At 45.9% G+C, this 24,468-nt stretch overlaps 1 protein-coding gene across 1 annotated transcript in view; it reads right to left on the minus strand.

Moving 5' to 3' along the window:
• Nucleotides 1-1,151: 1,151 nt before the first annotated feature.
• LOC119464851 (kunitz-type serine protease inhibitor bitisilin-3-like) overlaps nucleotides 1,152-24,468 on the minus strand; it is a 30,084-nt gene continuing 6,767 nt past the window's right edge. The window contains exons 2-5 of the mRNA XM_049656033.1: nucleotides 22,697-22,876; nucleotides 12,138-12,308; nucleotides 4,575-4,748; nucleotides 1,152-1,298 (exon numbers count right to left, since the gene is read on the minus strand). Of these exons, the coding sequence (XP_049511990.1) occupies nucleotides 1,288-1,298; nucleotides 4,575-4,748; nucleotides 12,138-12,308; nucleotides 22,697-22,876 (536 nt within the window). The 3' untranslated portion in view covers nucleotides 1,152-1,287. The remainder of the gene's footprint in view (nucleotides 1,299-4,574; nucleotides 4,749-12,137; nucleotides 12,309-22,696; nucleotides 22,877-24,468) is intronic.

Below are 24,468 nucleotides of genomic sequence, written 5' to 3' on the forward strand. Positions count from 1 at the left end.
ATACGGACCGCGTGCCCGCTTCCGAGAGCGAGAGGCGCGCTGATGACGTGGCATCTCGGCGATGCCCTCTCCCTTCACGCAACACGTGGCGCGGGGCAGCAGGTGTTCCGTTTCGCCCGCTCTGCTCCGTTAGGGCGCGCTTGGTAGGGACGTGGCACCGCAGCCAATGGGGATTCAGGTGCCGTTTTGCCGCTACAGACGCCGGCTTTCTCTCTTAATGGGCCATTTGATGATTTCGCATAAAAAAACCGTGCAAATTTGTCAAGCGGACAGCTGATTTACGGTATGCGATGCAAAGCCACATGAAAGCATCGTAGCGTCTAGGGGACGTATTCTGCGACAATCACTTTCAGCGATAGTATCGCCTCGGCGACAGTGTCGCCGTTAAGCGCACGCTGATTGGCTGGTTGAGCAAAATCGGATGAGCTGATTGGGCAGTACGCCACGCGAAGGCGCGAAGGCGATAGTATCGCCGAGGCGATCGTGGCAGAATACGTCCCTAGACGACACTACCAAAACGGTCACACGTCAAATCAACACTTCTGCACCCGCCGCGGTAGCTTTGCGGTTAAGGCATTGCTCGAGGTCACGGGTTCACTCCCTACCACGGAAGCCGCAAATTTCGACGGGGATGATAAACGAAAACGCTTGTGTACTCAGATTTAGGTACAGGTTGAAGAACTCGCAGGGGCCAAAATTTATCCGGAGTGCCTCATTACGGCGTGCCTCATAATCCGATTGTGGTTTTGCCACGTACAGCCCCATAATTCAACTAAAGTTTAACACTTCTGCCTCGATGCGAGGTGCCATGTAAGGCAATTACAACGCTAACTTTCACGGAGGTTATGAACAACGGCACACAACAACGCCTCAAACAAGCACGTCTCGCTGTTTCTTCTGTGTACTACACCGAGAAACAGCAGTGGTTCACGCAAGGTAGCGTTTAAATCAACTCACCGATCTCGTATTGTACTAAACGCTGAAGAAATTGAACATTCACCATCAACACCACTGCTAATTATCACCAATCAACCGACTTCGCTTTCTTCGATTCCCACAGTACGTGGGGTCCACATAATTTTTTTAAATCGATGCGCACTTGATTGCCAACTGTGTTTGCTGCTCCAGCAATAAGAACAACACCGCAAATTGAGTAAAATAAATAGTTTACTTTATCGTTAGTTTCTTGGATACTTGTAGTTTATTGGACAGATTGCTTTCTTGGCCTGCGCACCACGTTTCTTAGCGGAGTTGTCTTGTTGTATCCTTCTTCGCACTTGAGAGAGGCTATGGTCTCACTGAAAAAAAAAAAAAAAACCATAGAACCAGTTGTTCTGTACTGTGGACTGAGCATTCACACGGCTGCGTGTTTTGACCTGTCATCAATGTTGGCACGTGGAGCGGTAAAGCAGCGCGAAATACTTACGAGGAGAATAAATCACACGCCATTCCACTGCTGCGAAGGTGGATTACCAGCGAAGCTGTTTAGCACACGACATAGAGGTGACATACAATTTAGATCAAAGGTATAAGTAAATTTTATTTCTGTTGAGCGGCGACGGCGGTCATCCAGAAGAAAGACACACGTACACACACTTTTATTTTGATCGGCGGCATACATTCGCGTGGAAGATTACCGCCACCTCGGGGAATCGGAGGAAACTATACACGCGCGACGGGACCGCCACGCCGGGAGAGCGGAAGGAAACTAGGCACGCAAGCACTTGGAAAGACGACAAAGGGAGCGCGGTGCGAGCGTCACATGGCCGTCGCGGGTCGCACAGCGGCAAATGTTTGAGAACCCCTTATTATCTACCTGAAAGCCTACTGATACTGAAAATCGTGCCTATTTATAACTAATCTACTGAAAATGCATATGCAAGTGATGAGACGTGTAAGCTTTTGCATGGAATGAAGCGATTTTGCATCAAATTCGGGAGCTGAGTTGTTGCAAACGCAGACATCCGTTGACGGACACGAAAAATGCATATAACCCTAGCCCTAGACAGCTTCGCTGTAGAAGACGGGACCCATAGGGGCTGTACGATTCTCTGTGTGTGTCTGAGACAGAATAAAGGCGTCAGACCTTTCCTTTTATGAATGTCTATCTCGCTGCTTTGCCATTCCTGATATTGAACCAATTAGCCGAAGTTTCCATCCTGGTACTAAGCAGCGGACCCATGAACCAATGGTTGAAGGCAAAATGTATACCGCATTTTGGTAGCGGCCTGGAGAGACGTTTCATGTCGGGTGCAATCTCCTTCGTGGCATTTTTATCCTTAACACGATTACCTTAATTGTAGTTTTTTTCATTTATTTATGACTTTTTGATATATTAAAGTTATTTGGTTCCTGCAAAACATAGAAAAATGAGTAGCGAAGATAGATTCTACCTCATTCACTCCGCATCCACTGATTTAGAACAGAACAGATGACACGTGTTTGAGGACACAAATGACGCAGACGCCGTCGCAAATTATTCGTCCACCGTAATGTAATCCGTGTTAAGGTAATAATTAAAATAGTAATAAACGTCAGCGATTTTACAGAGTCTTAACGACAAATGATAGAACGTACGCTATCGTTCAGTAGATTAAAGTGCTGACAATGCTGAAACGACTTCCTGGATTCTTAAAAAAAATAACACCTTTGAATGGAGGAGGATGAGAAACAAAGCATTCATTGAATCATTAAAAAAAGCAAGTACCTTCCTGCTTGGGAAGGGACGTGCCCTTAGTCCGGGGCTCCTGCTGCTTTCGCTCAAAACTAACTGAATTGCCTACAGCGCAATGCTGTGAGATTTAATACTCCGAAATTGCCTAAGAAGCTAAGGGCCGCGGTAGTAGGAGACTTCAGAAAAATTTCGACTACCGGGAGTTCTTTAACGTACACCTTAACGTAAGTACACTACCGTTTTTTTGCATGCTGCCCCCATCGGAGCGAGGCTGCCTTGGTCGGGAATCGAACCCAGGACTTCGCGTTCAGCCGCAGAATGGCATAGTCACTGGTCCCCGGTGGCGGGTTTATTAAGGACCCACGTACGCGCATTGTTTCTAACATTCCTAGGTTTAGTTTTACTCATGGGTGCGAGCAGTCCTTCCATGCAATTCTAAACCTTGGGACGATATATTTTGTCATTCTGCAGCAAAACTTATTAAGGCGAAAACCTTAGGTGTCTATGTTGGCGGTGCCCTTCGCGGTGCCCTTCGCGGTGCCCTTGGCGTGACCTTGGCGTGACCTTGGCGTGACCTTGGCGTGACTGCGCCGTGATGAAAAGTGGCTGGCCGACGCCGCAAAAAAATGCTCGGATTGACGTCACATTTCTCAGGGAGATCCCCGTAAACAAAGTAAAATAGTGGCCTTGAAAATAAAATTTGGTACATTTCGCATGGGGGTGGGAATGGAACTCGAGGCTCCGGGGTGCGATACGAGGACGCTTCCCTGAAACCACGGCTGCTCCACGGTTTCGGCTTACTAAAGGTGTGCCTAGTATGTGCGTGATTGCACACGTCACGTGGAAAGCCATCTCGCTGACTAAAGGTGTGGCCTAGTGCGTGCACTAACATGCTGCATTTTTTAGGTACTCCGCCTAGTGTTCATAGGTGGCGTTCAGGAGGCCGCATTAGTGACACACGCTATGTGTTGCCAGAAGTGTAGCGCCGTAACTTCATGTATTACCAAATGTGCAGCAGTCGTTCGCCTTTCTCTATTACAAGACTTCTCTTAATTCCACGCGAAAAGCATCCGGAACTACCCCGCTGTGGTGTCACGCGAGATAAGCTCAGCACGGCCATGCATGCGCATTTGCTTCGCGTCAGGCAGCAGCGCGCCACGCTTGTTGCGTCCCGAATCGGCAGGGCGCATTCTTTGGCTGTTTCCATCGAGGCAGGCCGTTTCATCGGCCCCGCCCAGATGGCGACAGTGCCCGTCACCGACGGTGACACGCTGACCATCGCGGAGATGCCACTGATTGATGCGAGGGGCCAACTTAGTGGAATCACTACCGTGGGAACGGCGGCGATCTCGGTTTCCCAGATGGCCATGCAGTTGCGGCAAATGCGAGGGCGAGGGTGCAACATTAGAGGCGGAGTTTTGTGAACAATACGACCCCTCTGATTGGCCGCACCAAGGTCATCAGATTCCCTAATCGGGTCAACTAGGGCAGACGACTGTTTTATAAGCGGACACCTTGGGTGCAGTGGTGTGTCCTGATGTTTTTTGATATGTGCTCAGATATGTAGTGAGCTGAGACATTGAAAGTTCTCCCCCATGGAGAAGGGCTTCCATATCTGGAGCCACTGTGAATATGTCGAATAAACCCTTTTTCTCTCGCTCTTACTCCCGGACATACCCATCCCTATGGCTGAAGAATCACCGGCCCAAACGCTAGCCCGAGTCCAAACACGCTCCTATTATTCCAAAAAACACGCTTCGGGCACCTGGAAGCACTCTTTCTCAATATTACGTCCTCTGTTGCTGCTTATGCGTTCAGAACAGAGATGTTTCTATAGTGGAACTTGGTAGCTGGAACTTGAGAAGGTTCGTGCCTACAGTAAATGTTAAAGAACACTTACAAATGCATACGCGGCGACAATCGCTCTCCTTTTTGAAGTTCTGAGCACTCCGGTCGCATCCGTTGGTCTTCTTTACGCAGGAACTGGCGCCATCTTTACCTCGGAAGTGGTACGTAGTTCGTTTAGGATTGCAAATACCATCGTCGTCTTTGATCGGAAGGTCACACCGCTGGCCTATATACAAGAAAAAAAAAAAACATCGCTATATAGAATAAAAAAAGTTGTCGCAGTTTCACCTGAAAGGTGAAGCATCAATTGCGATAGCAAATTTGTAGAGAGATATACGGAGTAATGATATTAGCTTTATCAGCTGTATAAACTTGGACATGCAGCAGCACCGGCAACGCGCCGAACTGTTGTCGACGCCGTCGGCATTTTGCCCGCGTTCGCTCAAAATGCGTGCGGCGTTGGTGACTGTTGCCGGAGCCTCTGATATAAATAGGCACTCGGTGCCGCAGCTAAACGTCGCCTCCCTTCCCTCCCCCTTCCCCCCCTCCCCCACGGCCTCTCGCGCATCGGAAGAAGGCGCGTTTGCTCTACATATATGGTGATTGTAAAGGAGGAAAGAGACGCCTACTTCTGCAGCCCTTAAGGAAGCACGGCGCAGAACGCGCGTTTGTTCTCCGCCGTGCGTTCACTCCCCGTGAAAGAGCGCGTCCCTCGCGCCCTTTCACTCGCACCTACAGCGTTCGGCGGCGCGCGGCCACGATTTCATCTCCATTGACGTCATACGGAACCTCACGGCGACGGCGACGGCGACGGCGACGGCGACGCCGACGGCGACGGCGACGCCGACGGCAGAAATCTGCTTTTGAGTGTCCATATAATTGCTATCGCAATAAAACGTTTAGAAAAACAGGTGCTACACGCATATACGAGTACAATGCTTCCAGGTTAACTTCTATATCTATATCACACCCAAGCTTTTCACACAGATGCCAGTTTGCGGTTGACAAGTTTAATAAAATGTTTGCGGTTGTAGTACTTGCATGCTGAGCGCAGATTATTCTGAAAAAAAAAATGCGTCTTCTATGGCAACGACAATAAAATGCAGATTCGAAGTTCATCAATGTTGGAATCCACATACGTGAAGAGAACCTTTCGTGAACGGTGTAGGTAAAGGGACTGCCAAAAATAGTTATCGTACTTATTTTTTTAGCGTAACGAAAATGTTATAGGTCATGATGTCCTATACTGCAGTGGGAGTGGGAAGAACGTCGTGGAACATTTTTTATCAGACTTTTTTGATCTGAAGTCGCGATCGCGTTTATGCATTTCTTAGTTGGTAAGTGTGAGAAAAGAGAGCGATAGTGACCGCACGGCGCATCGGTGGGCAGCAGACGATAAGTGGGTCTCTAGCTGCATGAAAGTAATGTTTTCTCTATCAAGCCGATGTTCATTCAGTTAGTGCTTTCGGGGCTGTTGTATTATTTCCGCAATATAGCTACGTGCTTTCGTGGTTTCCTGTCTAACTGCTTTAGTCATACAGAAGTTAAATCAGATTCTCAAGTAATCTTTAGCAACGAGTCATGCGAAGCAAAGTTTTCGGAAGCAACACGGTGCTTGTACTACAGTGCATGAACTTTACACGTAACGACCAGCTCAGCGTGTTGCCTTTCGTAAGCGTATGCATATCGCCTCTGAGTGAGCTAGAGCGAAGAAGCTTAGCTCGAATGCGCAATCAGAACTTACATCCATTTAAACTAGCGTGCGAATCCAAGTAATGCGCGCCGCAATATGCAATAAGGGTCGCCATGGTTTTGCCGTTCCACTCATTGTCGCGTAGGAAGCACCGCTTGTAAGTGTGAACTGTGCTCAGATCGCAATGCCAGTGCGCATAGAATAAAGCGCAGATATCTAAAAATAGCATGAATGCGATTTTAAAACAATACGCAAGGTGCACTTAATAACGGCCTTAACATGTGCAGCAATATTCTGTCACTCGATCTATATGTTTCCCTGCAAAGCATTGCCACACCGTTTTTTGCGAATTCCTGTGCAAATTTAAAATTATAAGTGCTGTTTGAACAGCGCACAGCTTATTCGATTCCGTCACTATAAATCGTGATCTTTTCATTGCCAGCAAGGTCACATATGCAACATTCTGGGCAGTTGTAGGTCCCTTTGAGTCCCATATAATTAAATTTGATTCGCACTACTTTCTTTCTATTCATGCTAAGCACCTTGTAATGCCATGCAAATGCTTATGTTTATTCGAACCAAGGGTCACAAATTTATTCATGTAATATTTATGTTTATGGACAGCACCGTGCAATAGAATGTCTTTGGGGATATATAAACAAAGGGTATATGTGAAAGAATCCTAGAAGAGGTTTATATAACCCTGGCATGCTGACCAAGTAGGCGCACATATATTCTCCATAAAAAAAAGACTTCCTACATAAGCCCTGAACATATACACTGTGTCCCAGCTAACGTTAGCAAAGCTAATCAACGAAAAAAAAGTGATTTAAAGAACACGCTGCAACATACAATTGAGGTCTGATGACCCAACACCGTTGTTCTTATGATTGTATCTTGCACCGTGTTCTTGTTAATCTTTTTTTTTTTCATTGAACAGGCTGGCTAACGGGTAGCTGGGGCACACTGTATGTATATTGCTGGCTAAGAGGCATCTCTAAACCATGCCGATATGCTAAGGGAATGGTGAGTTAAATTGTTTAACGGGTTCGTTGGTGATTAATTTTAGTTTATTTGAATTAGCCATATGTGCCACGAGGTGTTGTGTCCATTCTTGCCTAATCCTACAGAATGGGTATGTCCCAGTATATGATTCCGACACAAAAAGTAAACATTTCATGTCGGCTTAAAGATACGTCTAAAGCACACCAATTCTTTAATAAAATGATGAATTGCATTTGGCAGATTCTTTAATTTACGCAACTCTTTTTTACTGAGCCATTCGGTATGAGCCGCTGGAGTTATGCCTGTTCTTGGCCAATCCTCCAGAACGAGTATGTTCCACTGCGACGCAAGAGGTACGAATCTCTAAAGGTTGATTGATACGTGGCGTACGTTTGCATGCTTACACCTGTCATCACCATTCCTCCCTCAAAAATTGTGGTTTTACGTGCCAAAACTACGATCTGATTATGAGGCACGCCGTATACTGGGGGCCTCCGGAGCAATTTGGACCACCTGGTTTTGTTTAACGTGCACCTAAATCTAAGTACACGGGTGTCTTCGCATTTGCCATTATTTCCTCAACAAGCATGATTCACCCATCACCTTCGTCCTTCTGACATCTCTGCGTATACGCCTCAAACTGCGCATCTGTCTAAAATGAAGTTTCCATTTCAACATAGCTTGTGAACGATGCAGTGCATAGAGATAAAATTTGCATGGCGATGAAGTTGTGGCATTTTGTGGTGGAGAAACATAAACTGTGTTTATGTTTTCACCCTTACACAGGGCGAAAGCAAACAAAATTGTTCGAATCGCCGTTGATTGTAAAGAATTTAAATACCCGCTTTACCTAAGCTTCGCTTAACACTTATTGCCATATATTCGATGGATCTGTATGTTTTTATCCGTATCTGTTTCCTCTCCAACGAATTGATGCGAACATAATTAGACGCCAAACGTGCAATTTTTTACAGTGAGGTTGTTAAGGGGTTTTGCGCAACGGCGGCGAGCAACTGCGTAGTCGCTATATCAAATTTAAATGCAGCGTAAGTGTGTCAGAGCCTTGAAACTTGCATGAAACACAATGGGCAATGATTATAAAGTTCGCCTTGCCTGTACCTCATTTGAGCAGATGACAACGACTTATATGCGCGGTTTTTGTTAATCATGCGGCAATCCGTTACTTTCGTTTCCTAATTACTTCGCCTTATACCGGCTCCACGTTTGAGGTCAGCTGGGAGTTTGTACGGCAGCGGCGGGGAAAGCTGACGGCGGGCCTCTGCAACGCCGCGCGCTCGACGGCCGTCACCAAAAGCAAGCAGCCGCGACTGCGCTCGAACGAGGCCGTGAGCTAGCAAGCAGACCCCTAGCACGTCTCAAGTGACTGAGAACTCACTCATACAGCTTCGCCCTCTTTGATGTGTCAGTCGTAAGCTTCGGTGAAGAATCCTTTAGAGCGCAGGTCTTAGGCGACCATCCCTGCGTTGAGCGTCGGCGTTCCTCGGCGTAACCGAGCTAACGAGCACAGCGAAGGATGAAAGAGCGAAAGCGGAGGGCAGCGGGGGATGAAAGACGGCGATAGCGAAGAGAGTGCGAGGAGGAGGAGAATATGGCGAAATGGCGAGGAGGAAAGGGGAGTGTCACCCCCAAATGCCGCTCCCCGTCGGCGACCCACTGCGCATGCGCTACGTCGCCTCCGCCGCCTGCGCGAGAGAATGAGCTGCGCGCGAGGTAAGCGCATCCGTGTTACTTCTGAACAATGAGCGATGCAACCGGTGGAAATGCTTCGTCTGCCGCTGCTGTGAAACAAGGTGCACGAGCAGAAGCTCAGCGCCGCCACCGAGAGCACCCTGCTATTCAGATTCCAATATTTTGCATCAATATAACGCGAATTCAAACCACCTAAATAGCTGCGCTCAAATTTTGCATTAAAGAGTATCATAATCGTCTGTGAATTTTATTTGTTTGTTACGTCAAATTTTGCGCATACAATATGAAGATGTTGCGTGCCCATATCTCTTATATTAGCGCAGAATAATAAATTAGTAAGTTTTACGTTGAAGAGATGTGCCTTATCAAGCGTAAAAAAATGTACGGTCTAAAAAAATCTGCTGTTCACTGTCGGCGAAGTCTAACTTTTTCTTTTAAACACAACGAAAATAATAAAGCTCAGTGCGTTAGATGCCGATAAAACAAGGATTTTTCCGTTCCCCGTACCCAGATAGGAGCTCCTGCAGTAAAGCTTGCTCTTAAGAGGAACCCGGCGTGTTATTGCTTTAGATATAGTGTAATCTTGTTCATGCAGTAGTATTTCTTGGGAAGTTTCATTCGTAGATGACATTCCGACTTCAGGCCAATGCATGGCAACTGCTTTTGCCCTTTTACATTGTGGCTTTCCCGATCCATCAGTGCAGATCGACATGCCCTCGGTAGCTCCTATTATAAAATGTTAAGAGGTGATTATGTAACCTAGCTATATTTCGAGTGAAACACAGTTGTTTCTTTTTTATTCTGAAAGTGAGCATTGTTGAAGCATAATGTTATCGACGCCAAAGTTGTACGCCATGTCTGTATGCGCAAAGTGCTGGTGACACATGCCTATATTTACGAAGCCCCACTGGGAAATAATGTCTTGCAAGACTTGTGCCCATAGAGTCGTTCCATGCGGCCCCTGCTTCGAAATATTTCCACACATGCGTCCTCTTTGTGCCCAGGTTTTCTCGGGCGCTACCTCTAAAGAACGTCTTATGGTTTCGTTATTTCCAGCGACGCTACCTTTAATGTTACTTCAAAGCTTGGTACGTTCAACCAACTTTATTATAGTATGCTTCATGTGGCCTTGCTCCCCTATTGAGGTTTAGGCAACCTAAGGAGCTATAAACTAGCCTAAGGACCAGATGACATCTGCGCCAAATCGCTAAAGCTAACAAAGCCAGGTATACAAGGTAACTTGGTTGCTATTTTCCAACAGTCAGTAGATACAGGACGCGTGCCTGAGGTCTGGAGGACTGCGCATGTGATTCCCATTTTTAAATCTGGTGATCGCACCTTAGTCTCAAACTACAGGCCCATTTCACTAACAAGCATATGTTGTAAGTTACTAGAGCACATCATATCATTCATCCATTGTCTTGAAATTTATAACAGATCACGATTTATTATTTAGCGATCAGCATAGTTTCCTTCGTGGTCGTTCCTGCGAAACTGAACTGTTTGAATCGCTAACTGATCCCCACGAAGCCGTTCTTGGTGCACTAAACATAGATGCTATCTTTATTGATTTTGCAAAAGCATTTCACAAGGTTCCGCACATCCGCTTAATAATGAAGCTAACGAATCTTAACATAAACAGTAGGGTTATCAAATGAATTGCGAATTTTTTAACCAACCGAAGCTAATCAGTCTATGTGTACGGATACTCATCTTCACTTTCGCATATAAAATTCGGCAAACCACAGGGTTCGGTTCTGGGTCCAATCTTGTTTCTTATCTATATTAACGGCATAGAAAACACTTTACCTTCTACTATCAGGTTATTCGTAGACGACTGTATCATCTGCAGACGAATTATTACCACCGCAAACAAGAAATCATTGCAGTTCGATCTCCATAAACTCGCATTTTGGTATCGCCAGTGACAATTAGAAATTAACATTTCTAAAACTAAGGCCATGGCGCTCACGAGATCACATAACCCGGAACTGACCTCTTACAGAATGCAGGGAAATCCTGTTGTGAAAGTATCCACATTTAAATATCTCGAAGTTCAATTGTCGTCTGATTTACATTGAAACGAGCACAACAATACCATAACTAGTAAGACATCCAAAACACTCCACATCATTCAACGTAACTTGTCCTTGGTGAACTCTGCTACTAAACTATTAGTATACACTACGCTTGATCGTTCAAAGGTAGAATATGCATCCATTATTTAGAATCCGCATCAACCGTATCTGATCGATCAACTCGAAGCAATACAGAATAAAGCATCAAAATTTATTACAAAGAAATACTCGCGCAACTACAGCGTTATGAATATCAAGGAATCACTTTCATTGCCATCTCTTCAAAAGGGCACACTAATAACGTTGCTATCACACTTTCACGCGATTTATCATGGTAAAGTCCTCTTTCGAGACTCTTACACGAGTGCAGCTCATAGTATTTTTCAGCGTTTTTATCACCCATTTAAAATGCAACCTTTTTTTGCTCGCAGTAATATGTATCTTCATTCAACATTACATTTGGCAATGTACCATTAGAATAAACTACCGAGGGACATTGTATCTGTCATTAATCATGATGTTTTTATTAACGAGTTGAATATTCTCCTTAATGTCTGATTATTTCAGTCTTGAGTGCTTACTTGCGTATGCTGTTCTCTCTGTATACAATTATATCACTGCATTTTACAAATGTTCTTTTTTGCACGTTTGTTATTGTAACTGACCTACCTACCCCCCCCCCCCCCCCCCCTCCAATGTAATGTCTCCCATGTATCCAGACATGTACACTACAAACAGATGCACATCGTGTGGCGAGGTTGCCACACTTATTCACATGTTATGGGAGTGTCAAGACTTAACAAACAAGTCGGGCAGTGCCAACCCCTCCGTCTCTTCCACCGCCAGCCTCTGCTCGCGCTGGAAGACCGCACTGTTCAGCTCGAACCTGACAGCGCATCTATGGGCCATCCAGCGAGCCGAGGAAGCCGCTTCGAGGCAAGGTCTCGAACCGCGTCCGCGGTGGGTGCCCAGACCCACTAAAAGGACGCCGCACTCGTATCTAATTGATTTGAAAACAAATATTACGTTCCTCTATCCCTGATAACAACTTACCCAAATGTAAAAACTGTAACGTTTACACACGTCATGTGTGCATGTGAAGGGTAGGCTTGTGGTCAGAAGTACCTACCTCTGCATATTACCTCGCACTCTCGCACGGAGACAAATCTGTTTGCATTGCCTTCGCAACCCTTGTAAAAAAAAAGGTCACACTCCTTTTTGGTGTCATCGTAGTAATACATCAACTCGCCAGATTGTCCACACTCACTTCCTTCATCTAACGGAAGCTTGCAGATAGTGTCTGCAAAGGAACGACAAGTGAAACTTTAGTGGCCGACAGCAAATCTTGGGAAACAGTGCTGTCTCTGCCGTAATCAACAGTAGATGTAAGCATGAAATGGCTACCATATGGCGTCTTTTGCTGCTTGTGGTGACACCGACTTCAACCGCTTTTCTTCTTCCAACAGGGCAGCGCGCTCAGCGTCTGTCGCTACATTTTCTTCCCGTCGCGTCGAAGTGGTCGGCTGCAAATGTGCGGCCAACTCACGGACCGCTGGTGCTGAATAGAGCACAGGCAACCCTGTCTCAGCGCCAAAAGATGACAGTCAAGTGTATGGTGCCCTGTACTTACCTTTTGAACACCGCTATTGGAAATGACAAATAAAACTTCAGCGTACTAGAAGTTACAGCTTGAGCGATATTAGGAACAAACATTAGGAAGTAATCGGAAGCAATTGGTTTTGTAACTTGTTACAACTAACTAGACAACTTGTCAGAACTACAAGTAACTAGCATATGTAATGCGGTCCTACAAAGGGTTGGGGGCCATAGACCGAATTTTTATGAAGTTTTGACTGGTTGCCCGGATGTACTCGTTTGAGTGCCAAGATGACCTCGTTTTGTTGCCCGGATAATGTCTCTGGCTTTTGGCTCAAGGTCACTTGAAGGTCGCCGACAACGGGAGCTAAAAGCATTTCATGCTTAAACAAGAAGTGGTAGAGCGAAGATTCCTATCGCCTAAGAGTGACACACGCTGTCATACTCCTTTTTCCCTTTTTTTTGCGCCAACGAGATGTTGCTAATTGTGGTCGCTCTTCGGCTAAAGCGTTCTTTAACTGAGAAATAACGTTACGGCGAGTATTTAATTAATAGTAAACGGATAGCGCTTGTCTAGTCAAGACTGGACAGGGCGCACAGGTTCCAGCAGGTTTCAGTCCGACAAGAGAGCTTCTGACCCAGCCCCACTACAACGTCTTTGTCTTTGCTCGTGACATTATCCCCGGCCGATGAAGCACCGTCCCGGTGCTTGTTGTGGTCAAAATGGGTTATCACAGTTGTAAAGTTTGAGGCGGGAGACATGCACGGTATCATTTCGGGGTGTGGCAGTCGATGAGGTGGATGCCATGGGAGATATCTCATAGGTGACAGGAGTCACCTGGATCAGCAGGCGGTAGGGCCCGACGTACCGCGACGTTAACTTTTTACAGAGGCCGACACGACGAGATGGGAGCCAGAGAAGAATGAGAGAGCCCGGTGGAAAATCAGTATCCTGGTGGCGACGATCGTAAATGGACTTTTGTGCGGTCTGCGATGACGAGAGCCGAGCGCGGGCTACTGTGCGCGCGACGAGCGCACGCGTTATGGCATCTTGCGCATAGGAAGTCGTGGACGTGGAGGCCGGATCAGAAGGAAGCAAGGTGTCAAAGAGTAATAAGGGATGGCGTCCAAAGAGAAGATAGAAGGGTGAGTAGCCGGCAGTTTCATGACGCGACGAGTTGTATGCAAATGTGACGAACGGAAGCGCAACGTCCCAATCGTGGTGGTCATCGGAAACGCACATGGAAAGCATGTCGGTCAGTGTACGGTTTAGGCGTTCGATGAGTCCATTGGTTTGATGGTGATATGAGGTCGTGAAGTTGTGATGAGTAGCACATGATCGAAGTAGATCGCCAGCCACACGAGACAGGAAACAGCGACCGCGATCTGTGAGTGTAGGTGACGTGAATCACCATGTTGGAGGATGACGTCGTACAGTTGTAAGTCGGCTACGTCTGTGGCGCAGCTGTTTGGCAACACTCGAGTAATTGCATATCGAGTGGTATAATCCGTAGCGACTGCAATCCGTTTGTTGCCTTTCTTGGAAATTGGAAAGGAACCGAGCAGGTTGAGTCGCAATATGTCGTACTCTTAGGTTGTGAGACCTTGTTCCGACGAAAGCGCGTTAGAAAATGCCCACGTGCTGAGGTTGTATTGGACATCGAAGAAGTTCAAGTGGTTAAAATTTATCTGAAGTCCTCCTCCAGGCGATTCGTAATGGACAATGAACAGTTTCCTCACACGCACACACGAAAAAAAGGAAAGAATGGTTATTCATTGCCACACCGCCTAAAATATTAGCGCTATAAAAGTCGAACCACGCTTCAGCGCTTTGCGTTCAGTAACCACTTCATCATTGTTGTCTGCGCATAGCACTCATGGTAACATCCTCTCAGAATTTTACATATGACAAGTCACTCAACAGCCAACTCAGTTCGTAGCCACTTGTGAGTCTGAGTACCATTACAAAATTCTGAATCACCTGCCAAATCCCCGCCATCTTTAGTGAATCTGACTGTCTATATATGAATACCTTGGGTGGGGCCTATTGTTGTGTGAGTCTGATTGAGTCAGTTATTACGTAATAGCTAAGACCTAGTGAAGATAATTCAGTAAGCCCATGAGTCCGAGTGAGCCAAGCTGGGTCTGATATAAGCGAGTTAGGGTTCACGCCTGATTTTGGTCAGGCTATGTCTGACTGAGCTTTAAAAGTTAAAGGTGTATTTTGTGGGTCAGTCTAAGTTCTGCTTATTATCTCGATCCTCGTTCACAATATCATGCGGTCACGTAAAATTGGAAATGGTGTACTTTTAAATTATATACGAGGGTCGGCTGGAAAGTTTTTGACCTTATCCAGAAGGAAGTAGCTGTTGGGTACGAAACTGCCGTATGTTGGAGAGTAAGTTTCTAATGAATGCCTGCTACATTTCAGGTTTAACGTTGTAGAAGTCTTACTATACAGGTTTAATTATGAGGGAAGATGTAAGTATCCGTAAGTGAGCAGCACATCACCGATCGAACTGTAATTCCACATCTGCTCCGGAAAGGTGCGACCGCCAAAGCAATTCATCAGGACAGGCAAAACATCTGGCACGACACTGCTTCTTTATATGCGACACTCAAATGATAGGTAAACGAATTTAAACGTGGACGGCAGTCTCCAAGTGAAGAAACCGCGTGTGGGGTGGGGGGTTGGAGTGCTTCTACAGAAGAGAAAGTCGCAAAAGTGTATGACATGATCATAGCGAATCACCGGCACAGATAGCACTTGCAATATGTCTGGGCTGCTCGAAGGAACGTGTGCATATCATCATTAACGAGCACCTACCTGGACATGCACAAGGTTGCTGCGAATGTCCAGGTGCTGCGCATGCTTACAGACCGGGATAACTTCTTGGGCACGCTTGTGACCCAAGGATGAAACGTGGTGTCGAGACGAAAGAGCATTCCCGACAATGGATGCCCAGGGAATCTCCTCGTCCAAAGACGTTACCCTGCCAAGTTGGCAACCTTCTACGGGAAAAGCCACGGCGTCAGTTTTGGGGGATTCACAGGCTGTTATCCTGGCGGATTTCCTGCCGAAAATACAAACTATAAATGCTGACTATTATTCGCAACTACTGCCGCATTTGCGACACATCTGCGACAAGACTGCTTGCGACAACGAATCAAGTTGAAACGCCCCGTAAACTTGGGAAGATGTGTCCTGTTCCTGCACGACAACGCAGCACATCAGCTTGCTCGTCAGACACTGCAGCAACTTCATGACTCGGGCTAAGAGCTTCTACCACATCCGCCGTATTCTCTTGGCGTGGCGTCTTCAGGTTACCAGTTTCCCCCCGTTTTGAAGACGCACATCAAGGGCAAGAAATTCCCCAGTGATGATGGTGTGAGGGATGCTGTGTCCAAATGGCTGAACATCCTGGAACAATATTTTTTTGTCATCAGTTGCAGCACTCTTGAGAAAAGTGCATTGAAATGCAGGGTCACTATGATGAATATATAAAATTTAAGCCCGATACCACGTCTCTTTCTTTGTCAGGCCAGAAACTTTCCGGCCGAGCCTCCCACATACAGATAGCTTGCAAGAAGTCCCCATTTCTTGTGAAATGACAGCCACAGTGTCATCTCTTCTTATTGCAAAGATTTTGCCAAAGCCACCACTAAAACCCTGACAGAATGCATGAATTTTTTTCGCTATTTAACTAAAACTTCGCTTAGAAATATTGCTGAGAACAAGGCAGAAAACATTCATTATTATTTAACGGGCGAATCAGTGTAATGGAATGCGAGAAAAGAGCATGCTAGGAAAGAACGCCCAAGAGCTGTAATGATCTCGGTGCCAGATCCGCTTACGGCAATAATAATAATATAACTACTGAATGTTTTAACCATCACATTCTTATGAACTCAATACACCGGAACACGCAGGAACAAATCTTCCAGCATAACTTGTTTAGTGAACAATCTCAATATTTCAAACATTTAATTGTACCCTTGTTCCCGCGTCAATGAAATGCATCTGCGGTACGGCTAGGACAAAGAGAACTCCTTTGTCAAATAATGCGCAAATTAAACGGAAGGTATAGTAGCAGTACTTTCTAATTTAATAATAATGGGCAATAGGGAAAATATTGCTGCTGACCGGACTGTACTTATCTAGCTTAGGTAGCTGACACCTGAACGGCGGTCAGCAATCGGGCATGGGGGTACGAAAGGGAAAGACAGGAAGAGAGAATAGTAAACCGGATATAGCTGTAGAAAAAAAATACTGCTTAATTTTGTGCAAAAGTAGCCATAAGGTTAGTATTTCACTCTTACTTTGCTTGCCGTGTCACATCATTCAGCGCTCGTAACCCAGCTCACCACACGCTGTCAATATATAGTTATTGCTTATATAGAAGCCAAGTTGACAGACCGCACGGCTTTGACCTTGGATCTTCGGAGTCACTCTAGTATGTTCTATAGTGACCCCCTATATTCACAAATGAGTGTATTTTTCTTCGTGTTTTCTTGCCCTTTTATCAGCTTGCCTAACCTTAGCTGGGACACATGGTACAAACTCATTTTGGCAGGTTAAACACTGCTCCAATTTTCGGATGCATGATTGAATCACAAACTTGTATTTTCTCATATGCAGAGCCTCTTCTATAGTTCCTAATTCAACCCTAACCCTATTAAAGAACACCTATGTGTCCCTTGCCGTAATCTGTATGGTCGTACGGTGGAAACCTGGGATTGCTGGAATTGATGCATTCTTTGAATCAGTGCGCGAAACGATGCCAACACAAAAAGAAAGGGCACACGACAAGCGCTGTCTAAGATTTCAAGTTTATTAAGAAAAAAATTAGGAAGGGAGACTAAACTTCAACAAAGTCACTCCCTCACCAGAACAGGAATTGGCCTCCCAGATGCAGTATTCGGCCATTACCTTCCTCATGACTCCTGCAATTAACCCATGGCCCTCAGTCCCACCTGCTGCGAAGCACCTGACCAAGGCGGCGGTCAGACCTGCAACGCGGCAGATGGTGCTAAGAATCTCTGGGTCGGGACAGGCCGCCAGTGGAAACTGAACCTGGAAACGTTCAACACGCGCACCCTCTCGAGTGAGGCTAGCTTAGCAGGGCTATTTGAGGAATTATTAGGCATTGCCTGGGATATTATTGGCCTTAGGGAGGTTAGAAGAACTGGTGAGGCTTATACAGTGCTGACTAACGGCCACGTCCTCTGCTAAAAAGGTCTCCCAGATGAGAGAGAATTCGGGGTAGGATTTCTAGTCTATAAGGATATAACGGGTAACATTGATGAATTCTACAGCATTAATGAGAGGGTAGCAGTCGTCGTAATAAAGCTGAATAAGAGGTATACAATGAAGGTAGCACAAGCCTACGCCCCAATCTCCAGTCACGATGATGCAGAAATACAACAGTTTTATGAAAATGTTGAATTAGCGATTAGAAAAGTGCAAACTCAGTATACTGTAGTCATTGGCGACTTCAATGCAAAGGTGGGGAGAAACCAGGCTGGTGAGCAAGCAATTGGCAACTACGGCATCGATTCTAGGAACACTAGAGGAGAGATGTCAGTAGAATACTTGGAAAAGGAATAGGCTCCGAATGATGAATACCTTCTTCAGGAAAAGCAGCAACAGGAAGTGGACCTGGAAAAACCCTAATGGAAAAACAAGGAATGAAATAGATTTCATACTCTCCGCCGATCCCAGCGTAGTGCAGGATGTAGAAGTGTTAGGTAAGGTAAAGTGCAGTGACCATAGGTTAGTGAGGTCTAGGATTTCTCTCAATATGAAGAGAGAAATAATCGAATTAGTAAAGGAGAAACAGGCCAACCTAGACGCAGTTAGGGTAAGAGCCGACGAATTCAGGCTGGTGCTCACCAACAATTATGCAGCTTTAGAACAGGACGATGAAGACAGCATAGAGGTAATTTCTGAAGTCCTAACTAGGCTGATCTCAGAAGCAGCAATTGAAGTGGGACGTAAGGCACCAAGGCAACCATTAGGTAAGCTCTCCAAAGTAACAAAGGACCTAATAAAAAAAACGAGAAAGCATGAAAGTGTCCAATTCAAGATATCAAATAGGATTCGCTGAACTGTCAAAACTGAACAACGAGAAGAAAGTAATATATTGTTACGCGAAGGACCAGTCAGTAAGACTACCAACTATTTACAGGTTGTATTTACAACAGCGGTTGCAGCGCTGACCCGTTAGACTCACAGCGCGAGCCCAGCTCCGTCTTCCTCTTCTTTTCTCGTGTGGTATTTGGTTTCTCGCATCGTGCAACAACCAAATACCACACGCGTGTAGCATAATCCCCCGGCGGCAGAAGCGACGTCCCGGAGCGTCTAAATGTCATCACTGGGAGGGTGACACTGCTTCAGTCGTGTAACGTGCACGATATCACTGGACTGGGAAGCAGTTGGGGCGTCAGGGGCGATCTCGTAGGTGACGGGAGTCACGGCACGAAGCACTCGGTAGGGGCCTGTGTAACGAGACAGCAGTTTTTCTGACAGGCCGACCTGACGCGACGGAGACCATAGAAGCACCAAAGAACCAGGCGGGAAGTGCACGTCTCGGTGTCGCTGGTCGTACAAACGCCTTTGACTCTCTTGGGAGTGCAGAAGGCGGTCTCGGGCAATTTCCCTTGCGTGGGCAGTGCGGGCGACGGCATCAAGTGCATATTCACTGGTGGGCTGCTGCGTGAACAGGGAGGGCTGTGTCGAGGGGCAGTGCTGGTTCTCGGCCGAACAGAAGGAAAATGGCGAATAACCGGCTGTGTCGTGGCGCGAGGTATTATACGCAAAGGTGACAAACGGTAGAGCGAGGTCCCAGTCAGTGTGGTCGGAAGAGACATACTTCGCGAGCATGTCTGTGAGAGTGCGATTAAGACGCTCCGTGAGGCCATTTGTTTGCGGATGGTATGACGTGGATCGCTTGTGCCTCGTGGCACAGGACTGCAGGATGTCCGCGATAACTTTTGACAGAAATGTCCGGCCACGGTCTGTAAGAAGTTGTCGCGGAGCTCCATCTAATAAAATCACGTCGTGTAGAAGAAAATCGGCAACATCTGTGGCGCAGCTTGTAGGGAGCGCTCGGGTGATGGCGTAGCGCGTGGCGTAATCTGTGGCCACAGCGACCCACCTGTTCCCAGAGGTAGAAAGAGGAAAAGGACCAAGTAAATCTAAACCAACCCGAAAGAATGGTTCCGCGGGAATGTCAATTGGTTGAAGGTACCCAGCACCTCCACCAGAATGTTACGCGAATGACCAGTCAGTAAGACTATACCAACTATTTACAGGTTGTATTTACAACAGCGGTTGCAGCGCTGACCCGTTAGACTCACAGCGCGAGCCCAGCTCCTTCTTCCTCTTCTTTTCTCGAGTTATGGCGCCCGCGCACATCGTTCAAACAACCAAATACCACACGCGTGTAACATATATTCGAAATTATAACGTGGAAAAGATTGAGGATGCAGTAAAATATGGACGCGGCATTATATCAGTTAGAAGAAAACTTGGCGTAGGACAAGGCAAGCGGTATGCACTGAAAGATAAGCATGGTAATATCATCAGCAATTTCGATGACATAGTAAAAGCAGCGGAAGAATTCTATACTGACCTGTACAGTGCCCAGAGCAGCCAAGCTACTTTCATTCGAAGTAGTGATGAACAGGATACAGAGGCTCCTTCTATAACTAGCGATGAAGTTAGAAGGGTCTTGCAAGATATGACCAGGGAATTAGCTGCTGGAGGGGATGGAATAACAGTCGATTTAATCAAAGATGGAGGAGATATCATGCTTGAAAAGCTTGCGGCCCTTTATACGCAATTCCGCACAACTTCAAGTGTACCAGAGAGTTGGAAGAACGCCAACATTATACTTATCCATAAGAAGGGAGACGTTAAAGAACTGAAGAATTATAGACCCATTAGCTTGCTTTCTGTATTGTATAAAATGTTCACCAAGATAATTTCCAATAGAATCAGGGCAACACCTGACTTCAGTTAACCAAGAGAACAGGTTAGCTTCAGGAAAGGATATTCTACGATGGATCATATCCATGTCATGAATCAGGTAACTGAGAAATCTCCGGAGTACAATCAACCTCTCTACTAGGCTTTCATAGATTATGAAAAGGCATTTGGTTGAGTAGAGATACCAGCAGTCATAGAGGAATTGCGTAATCAAGGAGTACAGGAGGCATACGTGAATATCTTGGCAAATATCTACAAATATTCCACAGCTATCTTAGTTCTCCACAAGAAAAGTAGAAAGTTACCTATCAACAAAGGGGTCAGGCAAGGAGACACAATCTCTCCAATGCTATTCACTGCATGCTTAGAAGTATTCCAGCTATTAGATTGGCCGGGAAGGCTTAGGAGTGAGGATCAACGACGAACATCTCAGCGACCTTCAGTTTGCAGATGGCATTGCCCTGTTCAGCAACAGTTGGGACGAATCACAACGAATGATTGAGATCCTTAGCCGAGAAAGTGTAAGAGTGGGATTGAAGAGTAATATGCTGAAGACACAGATAATGTTCAATAGCCTGGCAAGGTAACAAGAATTCAGCATCGCCAGTCAGTCTCTAGAGTCTGTAAAAGAGTACGTTTATCTAGGTCAATTACTCACAGGGGACCCTCATCATGGGAAGAAAATTTCCAGAAGAATAAAATTGGGTTGGAGTGCATACGGCAGGCATTGCCAAATACTGACTGTGAGCTCACCACTCAAGTTGAAAAGAAAAGAGTACAATCATTGCATTCTACTGGTGCTAACACATGGAGCAGAAACTTGGAGGTTAACAAAGAAGCTCGAGAACAAGTTAAGGACCACACAAAGAGCGATGGAACGAACATTGTTAGGCCTAACGTTAAGAGACAGGAAGAGAGCGGTGTGGATCAGAGAGCAAACGGGCATAGCCGATATTGTAATTGACATTAAGAGGAAAAAATGGACCTGGGCAGGCCATGTAATGCGTAGAATGGATAACCGGTGGGCCATTAGAGTTACACAATGGAGACCAAGAGAAGGGCAGCGCAGTCGAGGACGGCAGAAAACTAGGTGGGGTGATGAAGTTAGGAAATTTGCAGGCGCAAGTTGGAAGCAGCTAGCGCAAGACAGGAGTAATTGGAGATCGCAGGGAGAGGCCTTCGTCCTGCAGTGGACATAAATATAGGCTGATGATGATGAAACAAAACTGAAGACAAGAAGACACCATCTGGGTGCGCATAGAACAGATCCCGAATCATTTGCGTCTCACTATCTGAGAGAGACGGCTCCGAAATACAATCATCGCGCATATTTTCTATGTGTAATGCTTCTGCAAGTTCACGAGCTTTCTTTTTTTTTTGCTTGACGATAATCTTAGTTTTATCGAATAAAGGTCTAGAACCACATGCTTTGCATTCTCCTGAAAGATGGGAGGTAGGCGTTCCCGTTCAAGTATTATCGTGCTGATGCAGGTGCTCGTTCATGCCGTTTCCGACCTGCAACTACGTGAACGCTGGTCAATTGTTATGTTGGTTTATATGGGAACATGCGGATTTTTAAACAGGATTTGATCCGATAATAAAGGATTATGGATCCGGACCACATGGGGCATACAAGTGCCTTCAATACGGCGGGTACAGAAACGCTAAATGAAGACCCTGTAATAAAATAATGCATGATTGTTTTCTTTTGCGCTAACAAAGGCAGCTGTGTGAACCTGTATTTATACCAGTGCCTAACAAAGAAAAACTTATTTGTTTTTTTTATTGACATCTGTATGGTGGAAATCAGAATGAATAAGGAATCACAAATGGGAAAGAAATCGTAACCTAGAGAAGTAACTTTCATGCTCACAATCACGAAATAGTTACTACACTATAAGAAAAAGGGACATATGACACGGGCATAGCTATACAATTTTTATGCTTCATTTATTCATTTAACAACGAAGAGCACATGAGCTGGCCAATAATTACATGGAGTTGCTAGGCAGTTAGCAGCCTCACGTGAAAGACATTTGCTAGCAGTTTCTGGCATGGCAAGAAAGTAACAGAATGAAGTGAAAAATGATGTTGGTACGAACCTGTTCGGCATCCCCAGTTGCACTGTTCCTCAGATGGGAATAAGTGGCGTTGCGGGCCACACGTCCTACTTTCATTATAAAACACGCATTTGTCTGTATTATTATCGTAATAGTACCCAGACTTTTCCGTCGGGCATTCTTTCCAGTCTGCAAGACACTTGGTAGATGTTTCGAGATTAGCTGAAAAATACATTGGTCGAGGTATAACGAAACTGGTAGCCAGCCTAACATAGAAAGCCCACATGTCCGTAAAATGGCAGCATGTTGCAACCATGACGATGATTATTATGAGTGAATTCCCGTTTGATACGAAATGGTGGCGTATTCCACCACAGTTCAGCCACTATTACTTATTTAAATGTGTTTTAGGTGTAACTCTCTACTGTCTACAGTAAGCGTACGATTTCACCAGCCTGATGCACGGTGCCAATTTTTATGCGACGTCATCCTTGTTGCAAACGCCTCTTGCTGCGATGAATTTTCAGTGAATTTTGAATTACCCATAATTGTGTTGCAACGCACATGCGCTAATTTCAACATATGTCAAACGAGGAAGGGAAAAATTGTCATTCACCTGAGGTTTGCACGAAGCTACGAAGAAGCCCATGCGAATTTCTCAGACAGCCCCACAATAGGCGTCCGGAAAAGACGGTTTCAGGAAGGCTTTAGTCCCGGGCTTGACCTCCGGACGAGGATAAATTTTTTTCTTCAATGGCGAAGTCTTCCATTTAAGAAACCCGCCTGGGTTTCCTTAATTGTATAGCTTCGTGCTACGGTCGGGTGGATGATAATTCTTTTATTTCTTACTCATGAATATTCGTCCGTCCTGCGGATTTCCGCAGAACTGATTTGCCGTCATCAGACTAGACAACGTAGCACCCTATTTTCATTCAGAAAAGACTGAAGTTTAGAGGTAGGTGCAGGCTTGAAATGGCGAATAAGTTGTAGAACAAGGAATGTGTCACCACAGCCAAGGTTTCGTCAAGGGGACTTGTCTTCTCTGTGCTGATGGAGACGAGTCCCCTTGTCGAAAGGTTGACTGCGGCGACATTCCTTGCTCTCCAACTATTCGTTATTGTCATTCAGAAAGCATCACCCTCAGCGGAGTAGACAAGGGCTCTGGGAGCCTGGCCTCACAGCTCATCAGCCAAGAAGGCCATGACAGCACTTCTTGCAGGGGACAGACTTCAATGCCTGACTGTGTGTGCGTGTATATATATATATATATATATATATATATATATATATATATATATATATATATTAAGACGACACCCGGGACGAAGGCAGAGCCCTTGTATTTCAACACAGCGCGAGAGCCAGTGAGCACCAACCCGACAAACGATGATGTGATTATGAGGTTGGGTATTTACAGATGAACACGATGATGACCTGCATAGTTAGCGCGCACACTAACTCCCCCCCCTCCCCCTCTCACGAAAGCGGTTGGCAAGGCAGCAAGTCAGAAACGGTACGAGCGCTGAAGAGCGCCCGCCTCGGCTGCGGGACGTTGTGGGTTTGATTCTCACCACCGCCGGGCACCCACTGGTTCAAATGTGCACAAGCATACCCCGGCCTGGCGTTCGGCTTCCTTCAGGGGTGATACGATTGGGAAAGGAGCCTGCGCCCTGAATTCCCGTCGAAACCCTCCTGAGCACAAAAAACAAAGTGATGTTTGGTCCGCTCTCACGGCGGTCATTTCCCATGTGGCACCCCAAGCATCTATTGAGGTGGGGACGCCTTCGGGTTGAGGACAAACACCCCTTCCCAAG

The sequence above is a fragment of the Dermacentor silvarum genome, chromosome 9, assembly GCF_013339745.2.
Source record: "Dermacentor silvarum isolate Dsil-2018 chromosome 9, BIME_Dsil_1.4, whole genome shotgun sequence".
Taxonomy (NCBI): domain Eukaryota; kingdom Metazoa; phylum Arthropoda; class Arachnida; order Ixodida; family Ixodidae; genus Dermacentor; species Dermacentor silvarum.